Source organism: Ornithodoros turicata, unplaced genomic scaffold (genome assembly GCF_037126465.1).
Source record: "Ornithodoros turicata isolate Travis unplaced genomic scaffold, ASM3712646v1 Chromosome48, whole genome shotgun sequence".
Lineage (NCBI taxonomy): Eukaryota > Metazoa > Arthropoda > Arachnida > Ixodida > Argasidae > Ornithodoros > Ornithodoros turicata.
The window spans coordinates 137,834-153,199 of NW_026999378.1; the positions used below are offsets into that span (position 1 = coordinate 137,834).

Below are 15,366 nucleotides of genomic sequence, written 5' to 3' on the forward strand. Positions count from 1 at the left end.
TTAACTGAATCAGGGAGATCGTTGATATATAAGAAAGAGTAGTGGACCGAGTACAGACCCCTGAGGTGCACAGGAGGCAACTGGAAGTAGGGTTGAGTCATGGTTATTGGCAGAAACGAACTGGTATCGATAGGTTAGGAATCAACACGTTGTTACCAATATTGAGTTTATTTAGTTTGTACATAAGAGAGATGTACAATGAGACGGACTGAGCGAGTGCTCCCCATTCGATTGATCGCTGCCCTGTTGTCGAGTTGGAGTAGAACACACCCCGATGTTAGGGTCTTGAGTCCCAGAAAGGCTGCAGTCAATTCCAATTCGTTTATGTGGAGAATCTGTTCGGTGGCCCACTGGCGGACTGGCGGCCATCTGGCCCTGAGAGCATGCCCCCAACTACGATGTCTGGATCGTTTGCACTACAGTCCTGAGGAGTCCTGAGGAGGAGTAATTATGGTCTCGTATGATCCCTGCTTCAAAGCCTGGTGTAGGAGAAACTGGAGTGATCTGAGGTGGAGGGGAGCTTCTAGAACTGCCAGAAATGTAGTGTTCAGGCGACCTATCAACCTTGCTAAGTCCCTTGCTTTGATGTGCTGAGGTAGATTGTCGATGGAGAGCTTTATTGCCATGCCTTTTTCCGTGGGGAGATGGACTGTCATGGTCAGAGGCGGAGAGTTTTCATTTTCCCAGGGGGGGCAAGGGCGCACCGCGAAGTAAGTACTCTGGCACGGAGGGGGATATGTTTATTAAGAAAAAAAAAAGGAAGGAAAAGAAAGCCAGATGGGGGATGTCGGCTTGTTATTCCAACAAAAAAGTGAAAGGGGGAAGAAAAAGGCAAAGAAAAGAAGAAAAAAAAAAAGAAAAATGAAGAACCCGAAACTAAAGTTGAAGAATCACACACTCCGGCGGGATCCTATGATGTATGCAGAACTGGTATAGGAATAAGAGGAAGGAAGAACAGAAAAAACAAAAGAAAAAGAAAGAACAGAGAGAACGTAAACAGTGAACATGTGCACAACTGAAGGCATCACGCCTTTGAAAACTGAGTGCAAAAGGAACAAAATGCATTGAATCCTCGGTGTTTGACCCGAAATGCGCGCAATATAATGAATATGGTCAATGAAATGGAGCAGCGGGAGTTGAACCCGCTCCCAACGGATATGCATTCCGAAGATCCTACCGTTACACCTCACTGGCAGCTGCTGGTACCTTTTCGACTGCTTCGTTTCACTGATCTGATTGCTTTGGGCGAAATTCAGGCTATGTGTTGTGTCATGCTCTGTGTTTCTTCGCCTCACCTTCTACTGTGATAATGAGTATGGTGGGCGGATACATATTTTACAAATTGCAAGATGCATTTTTGGGGTTCGTGCCTCTTCGCGCTTTTGACCCGGGCGCGCCGAGCCCCAAAGGCTGGTGTCAGTCTCTTAGCGGGACCTCCAGGGGGAGGCGGCGCCCCCCCTAGTTCACGTTCCGGGGGGGCAAGGGCCCCCGCGCCCCCCCGCAGTCGGCGCCTATGGTCATGGTGGTAGTTGAAACCACGAAACCTAAGAAGGTTAACTGTTGAGTGGGAATGAGGTGAGATTTCTTCTGGTTTACCAGGAATCCCGGAGAGTGTAAGTAGTAAAGGGGCAGGCAGTACTCTAGGGGGGACGATTTAGCAACATGGACCCCTGGGCCATGTCCTGAGTCCTTCACGTATTTTTTCCCGCGCGGCGCGTGTGCGGAGGGTTGTCCGCGCGCTTACCGGCGGGGGGAGGCTGCGCGTGCGCTTATCGTAGCGTATTTTTTAACCTGTGCCGACTTCTTTCGCAATTTTTTCACCAGTGCCGACTTCCCTCAGAAATTTTTCCGGTACAACAGGTGTGCAGTGGGCGGTTTACATGCAAGTATAGACATGCAAAGGATAGCCATACACAAAAGTACAAGTGAAAATATATTTATTAAAGTCAATAGTGCAAGGAATTATGCTGTGACTCTGTGTGGAGGAGAAAAACCCAGCCAAAAAACCTGAAGCAGAAGAAACACAATACAATACACGTAACAAAGAATATACTTATTACAGGTACGATACAATAGCATTGAATAGGTATCACGGATCAAACACAATATTTTTTATTAACTGTAATCATACACACAAGTTTTCAATGAATCAGAATTAAAATGCAGTAGCACATTTAATCAAAGAAGATATTCTTAATCAATACTATTACAATCAAAATTACAAGTTTTATTATAAAAAGTCTGAGATGTGAGAACCTGATAGATGTAAGTAATTTCGAGCACAATATGGAAGCTAAGTTTAATATTCCAATATGACACAAATTTAATTAATCTGTTTCTTATGAAGTGAATAGCGCAGACATAAAAAAATAATTCGAATCAACACATAGCATTAATATAGAACCTAACCGACATATCCTTCAACATGTAGGAAAATAATAGCTACACAATACCATATCAAAACGACAAACGGACACCACATTTAATCAAATAAGATATTCTTAATCAATATGATTACGAACAAAATTACAAGTTGTATTATAAAAAGTCTAATATTCCTATACGTGAGAACCATCATTGCAATAGCGTGAATATCTGTCATAACATTTCGAGCGCAATTCCAACATTACACAACTTTTAATTAATCAATTTCTTGTTAAGTGAACTGCATAGACGTAAGGAAATAACGAGAAACAACACAATCAACAGCTACAATTAATAGAGAGCCAAACCTGTGCACCATCCAACACATAGAGAAATAATAGCTAATCAATCTATCAAAAGGAGAAATATTACAAATTTAACACTATGGCACAGACTTAACGCTGAAGAACAGAGGAACACTTTAAGCGGCGACACGTAAACAACAACAGAGGAAAATAATATATCATTGAACCATCATAAAATCGACCAATATACAATTTTCATTCTAACAAACACTACAAACCTTGATAGAGGTATCCAAGACATAGAAAATATGCACTGTTTTCATCGCGGTTTTCACTCTTTTCCTCAAAGCCGGGAGACTTTATGTCTCTATCTATATGACCAAAACGAAGCAACTCCCGTGCTTTATCACTCAAAGGGTTGGGGGCTATATTCCTTCGTCCAGCAAACAGGGCGTTCTATAGGTCAGATAAGATCAAAGGCGAAATATTTTATTGTGCAGCGCAAATAGATGTCGACATTATTCGCGGGGATTACGATCTTTTCGTATCCTTTTCTTGAAACGGAAATCTTTCGTCAAAGTGGCTGACAAGTCGACTAAGTTTGTACAGATGCGATATTGTTATTGAACATGCAGAGAAAGTCCAAATTATTAAATGGCAGCAACAATACTCAATCAAAAACGAGAAACAAATTTAATTACATCAATTTTTGTAATATCTTGCAACAGAAAGTTCTATATATAGATGAACCACACAGAAATATCAAATGTGAAATGCAACTCAGAGGTATGAGGCATTCCCATCTTAGAGATTATTTTTACTTATGTCAATCGAGTGAACAATTGAAACAATAACAAGACAATAATCATTTCAGGCAGTAACTTCACAACTAATAGAATATCAGTCGAGTGAATACTTGAAACAAAGTCAAAACACTCACGACAGGTGGATATTATAGCATTCTAAACCAGATAATAAAATTTTAATCAATAAAATGAGCATAGATATGCTTTTAATTAAGTATAGACGCGCACAGAAGAGACAATTGCTCTACATTGAAGAGATGGGCAGATTTTGTACTCGCTACCAGAAGTCATGGGAAGATGTGATAAAAAACTGCTTCGAAAAGGAAGAGCCGCGAAACGATTCCATTATCGCTGCATTTCAGTATGTCCTAGACATGGTCGTATTCGGAGATATGGTACAGACTATAGAACTGAAGGTGCAAGAATTTATATGCCGAATCTACAATACTTATAAAAAATATCTGCACATCAACGTCGGAAGGGCCACTGGGATTGATGGCGGAGTTTTTGAGGTTTGCTAACGAAGAATTGAAATACACTAGACGAGATGTAATTGTAGTCATTGCAATGGGCATTGCATTCATCAAGAAAGCAGTCAGATCAAATTATCATATACAAGCGGTCATTATCGCACGACTCATTACGGATTTGTTGAAATTACACATATCTGATATGGAAAGTACATAAAATCTTATCACATGATATGTTCCACTAACACGACAACACAATTATTTTCTTCTACCAGTCCCTGCAACGATGTCGAATGAGCAGAAGTTCAATATTGTTGCACAAGGTCTGATGTATCATCACTTATTGAAACTCAACGAACATATCAACTGCGGTGGACCACCCGACGATTTTCATGTAATACTGTCTTGTGCGCCATTCAAGAACGTTCATACAAAGAAAGGAAACATCAATAAGAGATTGTGCAAATTCGTCGCAAAAAAGTGCAAGTTACTGAAGCGATACAAATAGGGCGACAACGTATCGATTGCATTGATCAACGCTGCATTCAAGCGACCGATAATAAGAAATCATTATATAATACATTCGGAATTCATCAATCAAGACAACAAAGGAAAACTTAAGAGATTGGAATAGGACAATTGTAATTTATCGGAATAAACAAGCATATAACTGAAACAATAAATGTAATCTTTGTCATCATTATAATGAATTCTACGCATCACAATGAAAACACTTTGCATTTAGCATGGCTAGACTGAGAACAGTGATCGCTAAGGAAACGAATATTCCACACTGTGTGTAAGAATTCTCATATGGAATCAGAGCTGACCATCAAATAGGTTTTACCCGACTACACTCTGTACAAGTTCAACATCCGAAGGATGGAATTGCCGGAGAAGGATCGGTCATTGAAATTTAGAGGCATGGTACATCAGTCTATGATTACAAAAAAGGATCACTATTTTTTTGTGAAAACTTATCATATTTCATGAATTAAATTCCACAGTGCATGTATATTTCTCAAACAGTTGCACTAGCCCAGACGTAGTAAAAGAAGAAAAGGCGTCTTTGACAAGCAACCCGATTGGAGTGCGGAATAAATATTTTCGTCAACACAGCTATCCGTTTGGATGACTGGATAAGAAAAATGATCCATCCAAGATAGGGCAAAACGGGAAATAAGGCAAGATAACTGATTGCGGCGGGATAAGTCAAAGCGTTCGCGACCATAGGTCGGCGCAATCATGATCGCAATGCCTTATCAAAGCCTGATGATCGCGATCATGAGTGCGATCACGAAGCACTGGCAAGGCTGCCGCGATCATGATCGCGCCGACCTATGTTCGCGACACAGTGTCATCAACTTTTCCAACTGCATTCGGGTTCAGTGCCTGCGAGATAATACGAAGCCTTCGCGAAAAGCGAATCTATTATCAAATGCCGGGATGTAAATGGAGGATTTTACAAGCATGATGTGCAGGCGAAGTCTACATTTCTAATCACGTAATCTTCGTAACACATGGCACACAAACGTATATGAAATAATTTCCAAGTGGCAATCAGATTTTGGGAGAAGCGGATCACACAACCGCCATCAGACCCGGGCAGCACAGCGGGTTGGGAAACGATCGGGAAACCCCCGGGGCGACTGGTTATCTGCGGATGCCGACTGGATGTCGAGCACCAGCCCGTCCCCGCCCTGTAGCCGACAGAGCTCGCGCCCGTACCCGATGCTTTTCCTGCGCATCACTGACGGCGTTGGGGTTACGTCAATCACCGACAAAGTTCGCATCTGTCCCCGATGCTTTTCCAACACATCACCGACAGCGTTGGGGTTACGCCGAACAGCGACATCGTGCCAGGGCTCTGCTCGTGCGCTGTGCCGCGCATGCGCAGCGTCACTCCTCCATGCAGGTTTGACGGTTGACCCTCGGCGGTGTGCGTCTGCAACGTATTTGAAAGGTACGTTTTCATTTTCCTGTTATCTGTGGCATTATTGTGGTATGAACCTGTATGTGATATTGGTTGCTGTCGAGGCCGTAGGCTTCGGGACATGGGGCGAAGATTCCACGCTCATTTAACGTCACTATGTTGCTTCATTGCGTTGCGAACGCGCACATCTCGATGGTACCTTCTCTGTCTATATATATATATATATATATATATATGTTTATAAGTCCCAAACGTCGCCACACCAGCATTGGACAGCTGTTTCGGCCTTATTGGGCCTTCATCAGCAATGCGTAGGTGGGCGACGTTTGAGCGAGTGGCGTCGGAAGGTCACGTGGAACGTGATGTCCTCCCGTCAGGGTGAGAAACTCACCTCTGAAAGCCCAGTGCGAAGCCAGTAAAGTATTAAGTGAAAAAAAAAATAGCATAGGCTCTTTGGCTGCACGTTGAACATATGTTTATAAGTCCCAAACGTCGCCACACCAGCATTGGACAGCTGTTTCGGCCTTATTGGGCCTTCATCAGCAATGCGTAGGTGGGCGACGTTTGAGCGAGTGGCGTCGGAAGGTCACGTGACCTTCCGGCGCCACTCGCTCAAACGTCGCCCACCTACGCATTGCTGATGAAGGCCCAATAAGGCCGAAACAGCTGTCCAATGCTGGTGTGGCGACGTTTGGGACTTATAAACATATGTTCAACGTGCAGCCAAAGAGCCTATGCTATTTTTTTTTCACTATATATATATATATATATATATATAACAGAACCTGCTGCAATTGCTAATCATGCGAGGTGCTAATGCCACTACTGATACAGACAGTTGATGCGTGATTCTTGGTCAGAGTTATTGGAATTTTGTAGCTCTCGGAACATCTGCGTTCGAGGTGCAATATGGGAACAGCTGCGAGAAATGATAATTGGATCCTCACTTTTTCTCTAGGAGGTGACCGCAATATATTATTGCTACTGGTTGTCATAAATATGGCAGTGAAATCTCTTGATCAACGACTGCAAGTAATGGAACGTTTCATCGAAAGAATTTCCCAGGAGAAAGGCATTGCAAAGCCAAACTTTCCCGAACTCCCAATTCAGACATGCAGTGAGCAACTTGATCTTGAAACGTCACTGTCAGATGAGCAAGCCAAAGTATACCTGTCAAGTTTCCTGCCAAGTAAGTACTATAATACTCTCGTACAGTCATGATTAGTCTCGTGTAACTTAACTCTTGTATTTCTCTTAATGCTGCATTCGATGAAAACGCACGATAGCGCTGGGTAATATGTGTTTTAGAAAGAAATCGTTTTGCTATCTTCTGCTAATTGCCTTTTTTAACAGTTCAACTTTTGCAGATTGGAAAGCTCTCTCGTCTGGGCGGAAACTCGTTGGCTGAAAGTGTGCGAGTCCTGGTGAAAAATCTTATAAAGAGCAGCGTTGCGTTTCAATACAGCTTAAGGGGGGCACAACAGAAAAAAGACTTTCCCGCATTGCGGGTCTACTCCTGCATTACTAGTGAGTATCATATCGCATTTAACATGCTTGCGTACTATCGTGGTTCAGGTTATGCAATAGTGTTTCTACTCTAGTGTTGTTTCTGATACAAGCATCCTTGTGCCTCGATGATGCTTGCTATAGGATTTTCTCTCTTTGATTGCTTCTTTATCCATCTGAATGTTTTTGCAACTGATCCCTTGCTTATCCGAACTGTATGCTAACATTGGAGTATGTCACTTACTTTTCAAGCACCTTTATCTCTACTTGTACAACAATGTGGTCAGATACTGTTGCTTACCCTGTTTCCTGTAGAGGTACTACTGAAACGACACAACAGCGTTACGATTAAAGAAGTCGAGGAAAGGATACTTAGCCGGCGCACCTGACCGGGAGGGCGGACGAGAAGCCCGCAAAAGAAAGAATCCTGTGTCTAAGCCAAACCAGCGGCGAATAGACTTTCATCCTGTGATAACTTGTAATCAGTAAAGTGTGTAGAACGTGCAGCATGTGTTTTTCGTAAGTGATCCCTTGCTTATCAGAACTGGGTGCTAAAATTGGAGCATAAAACAACTCAATGACAGTGGGTAGTGCCAGTACCAACGTCCGAAGTGCATCAAATTCGCACCGGGAAGGCATGGGACACGAGTACCGACTGCCAATACTGGCCCGGCCCGATAACGGTGTTGCAAAATCGGCGGCGCGCCAGTACCGTAAACCAGAAGAGCCCCGGTCGAAAGAGACTGTTCCCCGTTGGCGCACCGATATCGGTCCCGTCGGCTGTGCTGCCCGGGGAAATGCTTAACCAATATACAATGAAGATGAGCGTTATGCATAAACACAATGGAAGATATGTTATATTAATTATAATAAGCAGATCAGCGCGGGTCACACATAAACGTAGATCCAATTCACAAAGTATACTCGAGATTTCCCGTAGCCATAGAGAAAAACTGTCACAATATTTTAGTGTCATAGCATCAGGGCACTACAAATGGAAAGGCCATACTTTAATTTTATAAGTCATTAGCTTATAACGTTGTAAAACGCAAACTCCACACTACAGATCATTTTCTTCTTTAAATTTTCAAAGTCAAAACTGCACGCTATTTCTTGCATTTCTTAAAGATATATATAGATTAAAAAGTTGTGCATATACTCACACAGACTATACAAGATATTTGATTGTGGCTTAAATGCTAAAATTTATCGATTCACATTCAGGAGAAGTGGTGACTACCACACATCCGTAAAAGTTTAATTAAAATGTGAACAGGTGTTGCGATTTATGATCAGTGTTGTACTGTGTTGAGGAAGTCAGCTGTTATAGGTATTTGTGCAGAAATGCTTGCAACTGAGCGCAGGACAGAAATTCCTAGCACGCCACCCTCAGTGTAAATTAATTATTTTGGTTGTGAGACTGCTTCACTGCATGACAAGGCTGAAATGGGAAGAGAGAAAAAATTGGAGCGCTTTTTTGTTGAATTTTAATGTAAGAATGAATATCATCAAGAGTAGGACAAAGGAAATAATCTTGCGATTCAATAAATAATAGGAGTTTTTGTCTTTGCCGCTGCCTTCTTCAGACAGGATGTGGTGACGTCACGCAGTGTTTCAGGTGTCTGTAGCAATGCATTGACCCTTACTGGAAAAAAGTGTAGCAATAGAAAAATGGAGGACGGTGTGCATTGTCCTGGAGGGACTTACGATGAGCACTGTTCTTCGAATAAGAGGAATGTGTGTGTGCTTAGAAATAGTTTGATGTTGGTTTTCTGCTTTGTTCAAGTGTTTCTCTGCGCTTTTGTTCCCCTTGTTGTCTGAAAAACATGCGATTTTTCCTTGCCCAGACCTGTTCAGTCATGCTTTCCTTCTACATGTAGTTCTGTTTTTCTTTTGGAAAAGAAACATTCTTGTCTTGACGATAGTGCTTCCCTGAATGGCAGTATTTTCTGCAATAGTGTTTCTGCTTCTTATGCAATCGTTATAGAAGAATAAAGCAAATAACCTTGGGATAGTGATTCATTAAGTAACAGGTCCCCTGTCTACAGCGTACGCGCCCTTGAACCGTACAGATGCATTCTTATTTATTTATTTATATCATGTACCCTACAATTCCACGTGAGTGGCACTACGTAGGGGAGAGGAGAACATAACAGTACATACAAATAACCATCTTATCAAGGTATAAGATTACAATAGCATTTAACACAACAGAAGTCCTTGCACTCTTTTCAAGAAGATGTCATTGGAGGCAGAATGAATTAAGTCACAAGGGAGGCTGTTCCATTCGGGGATAGTTTTAACAAAAAAGAGTTTTGAAAGATTGTTGATCTGAAAGGGTAAGGCTCAATCTTGTGTTCGTGATCTAGGCGTTTAGAAATAAAACTAGGAGGAAACAAGTAATTACCAGAAGGAATGCAAGAAAGATCGAAAGAAATATCACGGAGAAATTTCAACCGAGCTTGCGTTCTCCGAGACTCCAAAGACACCCAGCCCAGCATGGATTTTAAATGCGCAGATCGAACGTAAGGTGAATATGAATTTGTCACAAACCTTGCTGCTTGACTTTGAATTTTTTCAAGTTTTCGTTTACAACCATACTCATGCGGATCCCAAACCGTGCTAAAGTATTCCAAAATAGGTCGGACATACGATTTATAGACTATCTCCTTAATGTCCCTGGGAGCCCTTTAAAATTTCTTCTAAAAAAGCGAAGGGTTCTGCTAGCTTTCAATCCCAAAATTCGCGGTCACCCCCCAGCCGGCGCACTCCGTCACTATACTCAGCCGCTATGCGGGAAGCTGCCTTACAGGATGTTAATTCAATGGGAGACGGCGTTTTTGCCAATTAACAGCAAAACATAATAAAATTTTTAAGATGTCATCGCCTAATAGAGAAGAACACCATGTAAAGGACCCCTGGAGACATGAAAGGCGCCAGCAGAATATAAGCCTAGTGCACCCTGGCCAAATGAATTTTAATGCATTGCGCCTATGGGGATTCCGTCGATTTTTGCAAATCGCCCATGTTCAGACTACGATTTTTCGACAAAGGCAGTCAAATTCTGCAAATGTCATCGCCTATTTTCGTTCAGTACGTCCTCCAGGCCACATACCAACCACGGCACGATGTGTGAGTGTTAATCCTGATGCACCCAGGGCCTTCAAAGTTGCGACTCAGACAGGGTTCCCCTCCTAGGCGCTCGACGGACTAAGTCCCAGTATTATCGTAATAGGCATGCGCTGAGACCGGCCGGTCTGAAGGAGTTCGAAACGAGAACTGTCATGTTTTCCAGAACTCGAAGTGGCTGACAGAACAGACAACTTTATTTTCAGTGAGTAATATAGAAATGATACCGTCTTGTATTTTATATCGCTTTTATATTAAACTATACAACTTGATAAAACTGTCCATTTCGAGTGCCGATTTGGAAGCGATTTTGTCAAACGCGACCTCTCAGGGTGCAACAGGGGAACAAGGTACGGGGTTCAAACCCCGTGATCTTCCTTTCACATATACATATTACAAAATTAGCTTAGGACATCTTTAATATTATTGTTATATCGAATGATATTAAGCCCCGAAGTTGAGGAAATTGGCCATTTGGTCATTTCGAGTGCCGGTTTGGAAGCCATTTTGTCAAACCCGACCTCTCAGGGTGCAACAGGGGAACAAGATACGGGGTTCAAACCCCGTGATCTTCCTTTCACATATACATATTACGAAATTAGCTTTGGACATCTTTAATATTATTTTTATATCAAATGATATTAAGTCCCAAAGTTGACGAAATTGGCCTCTTGCCCATTTCGAGTGCCGTTTAGGAAGCGATTTTGTCAAAGGCGACCTCTCAGGGTGCAACAGGGGAACAAGATACGGTGTTCAAACCCCGTGATCTTACTTTCAGATATACATATTACAAAATTAGCTTAGAACATCTCTAATATTATTTTTATATCAAATAATATTAAGCCCCGAAGTTGACGAAATTCGCCACTTGGCCATTTCGAGTGCCATTTTGGAAGCGATTTTGTCAAACCCGACCTCTCAGGGTGCAACAGGGGAACAAGATACGGGGTTCAAACCCCGTGATCTTATGTTCACATATACATACTACAAAATCAGCTTAGGACATATTTAATATTATTTTTATATCAAATGATATTAAGCCCCGAAGTTGAGGAAATTGGCCATTTGGTCATTTCGAGTGCCGGTTTGGAAGCCATTTTGTCAAACCCGACCTCTCAGGGTGCAACAGGGGAACAAGATACGGGGTTCAAACCCCGTGATCTTCCTCTCACATATACATATTACGAAATTAGCTATGGACATCTTTAATATTATTTTTATATCAAATGATATTAAGTCCCAAAGTTGACGAAATTGGCCACCTGCCCATTTCGAGTGCCGTTTAGGAAGCGATTTTGTCAAACGCGACCTCTCAGTGTGCAACAGGGCAACAAGATACGGTGTTCAAACCCCGTGATCTTACTTTCACATATACATATTACAAAATTAGCTTAGGACATCTTTAATATTATTTTTATATCCAATGATATTAAGCCCCGAAGTTGACGAAATTCGCCACTTTGCTATTTCGAGTGCCGTTTTGGAAGCGATTTTGTCAAACGCGACCTCTCAGGGTGCAACAGGGGAACAAGATACGGGGTTCAAACCCCCTGATCTTACTTTCACATATACATATTACAAAATTAGCTTAGGACATATTTAATATTATTTTTATATCAAATGATATTAAGCCTCGAAGTTGACGAAATTCGCCACTTTGCTATTTCGAGTGCCGTTTTGGAAGCGATTTTGTCAAACGCGACCTCTCAGGGTGCAACAGGGGAACAAGATACGGGGTTCAAACCCTGTGATCTTACTTTCACATATACATATTACAAAATTAGCTTAGGACATATTTAATATTATTTTTATATCAAATGATATTAAGCCTCGAAGTTGACGAAATTGGCCATTTGGCCATTTCGAGTGCCGGTTTGGAAGCCATTTTGTGAAACCCGACCTCTCAGGGTGCAACAGGGGAACAAGATACGGGGTTCAAACCCCGTGATCTTACTCTCACATACACATACTACAAAATCAGCTTAGGACATCTTTAATATTATTTTTATAACAAATAATATTAAGCCTCGAAGTTGACGAAATTTGCCACTTGGCCATTTCGAGTGCCGTTTTGGAAGCGATTTTGTCAAACGGGACCTCTCAGGGTGCAACAGGGGAACAAGGTACGGGGTTCAAACCCCGTGATCTTCCTTTCACATATACATATTACAAAATTAGCTTAGGACATCTTTAATGTTATTGTTATATCGAATGATATTAAGTCCCGAAGTGGATGAAATTGGCCAATGGCCATTTCGAGCGCCGGTTTGGAAGCGATTTTGTCAAACTCGACCTGCCATGGTGCAACAGGGGAACAAGGTACGTGGTTCAAACTCCATGATCTTAGTTTCAGATATACACATTAGAAAATCAGCCTTGGACATCTTTAATATTATTGTTATATAAAAATATATTAAAGGACAACGGAAACGAAATTTGTCCATTGCAAAAAGGGGACCGAACAAGGTGTAAATATTATGTAAAATTATGGTGCCACTAGTATTTTGCAAGTACGCTGTGCGGATGGCCATATTTCTGACGATTACGAGAGCGCTGGGCCGCCCACCCGACACGATCGCCCATGGAGCGCGCCAAGCATTGCGGGAAAATCTGAGGAGCGCGTGACGTCAAATATCTCTCGCGCTCCATGTGCGGTTGCACGGTACAAACACGGCGAATTCTGAATAACGCCTGAAGATGTTTGATTCGGAGATCTCGTGGAAGTCTGAAGACAATATATCCTATGAGAGATGGGTTCGTACATGCTTCTTCGTCTTCGTTCTTTCCCCGTAGCAGGAATTAGACGTACGCCGAAACACCAAATGAAATGAAGCGAAATGAAAGTCAGGAACTCCAACAGGAGAGCCAACGTGCGTCACTTCCGTGGTCTGCTACGGCGGCGCGGCGACGCTCACCAGGGGCTCAGAGTGCTCCACGGCCGAATTTTGTATCGCGATTGTGGCGGCGTTTCAACCAATATACGCAAATCTAAGTCGAATTCCGGATTGTTTTGGTACACATCGCAATATGAGGCAAATAGCTTTGCAGCCTATTTTCGTTTCCGTCGTCCTTTAAGCCCCGAAGTTGATGAAATAGGCCATTTGGCCATTTCGAGTGCCATTTTGGAAGCGATTTTTAAAACGCGCCCTCTCAGGGTGCAACAGGGGAACAAGATACGGGGTTCAAACCCCGTGATCTTACTTTCTCATATACATACTACAAAATCAGCTTAGGACGCTTTTTGCTTAGGGAGTGTCGTTTCGGAAGCAGTTTCTTCAAACGCGACCTCTCCATGTACGGCCTGGCACCAGGATTAAAGGGGCTTCGCACGTTTTAAAGGGCTCGATCTGCTGCCGAGCGTTGCGGTATCCTCTGTTACAATCCCAGTACAAGCCGTTCATAGTATCTTTTTGGCACAATGATACAAGTCATTTGAGTCATTGTAAAGGGCCCTGCTGCCGCCTTTTCCAAATTTTGCGGTGTTTTCCGATGCAATCACAGGAGAGGGGCATAACGTAAGCCGTCGCGTCTTTATAGGTGTGTAAAATGTCGGCCACCATGATTAAAGGGGTTTTTGTCCGTTTTAAAGGGCTCTGCTGTAGCCTTTTATGGAGTTTGCGGCCGCATCCGTTATAATTCCAGTAGAACGGCAATAGCATGCATAACCCGTTGCGTATACTTATATGACTTTGGAACTATGATACAAGGGGTATCGACCTTTTTAAAGGGCTCTGCTGCCGCATTTTCTGTATTTTGCGGTAGTCTCTGTTACAATCCCAGTAGAACGGCATTGCACAAGCCATTGATGACATGTCATCGGCAGCATGATACAAGAAGTCTCGCCCGTTCTGAAGGGCTATGCTGCATCCTTTCCCCGATATTTGCGGTCGCCTGTGTTATGATCTCGGTAGAATGACATAGTATAAGTTGTTGATAATATGACTGTGACAGCATGACACAAGGGGTTTTGCTCGTTTAAGAGGGCTCTGCTGCCAAGTTTGCCGAATTTGGCGATCGCCTGTGTTATAACTCCAGCAGAATAGGATTGCACAAGACACTGGTAACTTTCTTTCTTTTGCTCCATGATACAGGGAGTTTCGCCCGTTTTATAAGGCCTTGCTGCCGCCGTATCCAAATTATGCGGTCTCCTCTTGCGCAATTCCGGTAGAAAGGCACAGCGTAAGCCGTCATTAATATGCCTTTGGTATACCATGATACAAGGGGTTTCGTGCGTTTTAAAGGACTTTGTTGCTGCCTTTTCCGCATTTGGTGGTCGCTTCTGTTGCGATCCCTGTAGAAGAGCATCATAAGCCGTTGATAATATCTGTTTGGAACCATGATTAAAGAGGTTTTGCCCGTTCTAAAGGGCTCTGCTGCGGTCTTTTACGGATTTTGCGGTCGCCTCCGTTACAATCCCAGTGGGAAGGGCAATAGCATAAGCCGTCTCGAATATGCCTTTGACACCATGATACAAAGGGTTTTGCCCGTTTTAGAGGGCTCTGCCGGCGCCTCTTCCAAATTTTGCGGTCACCACTGTCAAAATCCCAGTACAAGGGCCTAGTATAAGTCGTTGATAATGGCTTCGCTATGCAGAATACACCAGTGACTCTTTGTGGTGTATTCCATGGGAGCCCCTGCCATCATCGGGGTTGCAGAAAGGTTACTTTTTACTTTTCTCAAAGAAGTTGGCAAGTGATGCAATGTTTCAGAACGATACTGTGGTGGTGGTGGTGATGGTGAAAGGGCTTGCCGTTGTCGACCTCACGTATATGGCCAACGTCACGACTGACGCCCTGGGGAAATGTGCATCCTGGGCAGACTTCTAGGGTCACTGTGGGTCATTCCTTGCAGGT

The 15,366-nt window shown here is 42.8% G+C and overlaps 1 protein-coding gene across 1 annotated transcript; it reads left to right on the forward strand.

The window, feature by feature from the left end:
* The first annotated feature begins 5,784 nt into the window (after positions 1-5,784).
* On the forward strand, positions 5,785-7,890 carry LOC135374230 (uncharacterized). The gene is made up of 4 exons (XM_064607233.1): positions 5,785-5,908; positions 6,837-7,067; positions 7,232-7,405; positions 7,700-7,890. Exons 2-4 carry the CDS (start codon positions 6,878-6,880, stop codon positions 7,771-7,773), a joined length of 438 nt encoding a protein of 145 aa, XP_064463303.1. The 5' UTR covers positions 5,785-5,908; positions 6,837-6,877; the 3' UTR covers positions 7,774-7,890.
* Positions 7,891-15,366: the final 7,476 nt, after the last annotated feature.

Excerpts from the sequence above, each read along its gene's own strand:
- LOC135374230 (XM_064607233.1), top strand. The coding sequence starts at position 6,878 with ATGGCAGTGAAATCTCTTGATCAACGACTGCAAGTAATGGAACGTTTC. Across the intron at positions 7,068-7,231 it reads CCTGTCAAGTTTCCTGCCAA|TTCAACTTTTGCAGATTGGA; the intron begins GTAAGTACTATA and ends CTTTTTTAACAG. Across the intron at positions 7,406-7,699 it reads GGTCTACTCCTGCATTACTA|AGGTACTACTGAAACGACAC; the intron begins GTGAGTATCATA and ends TGTTTCCTGTAG.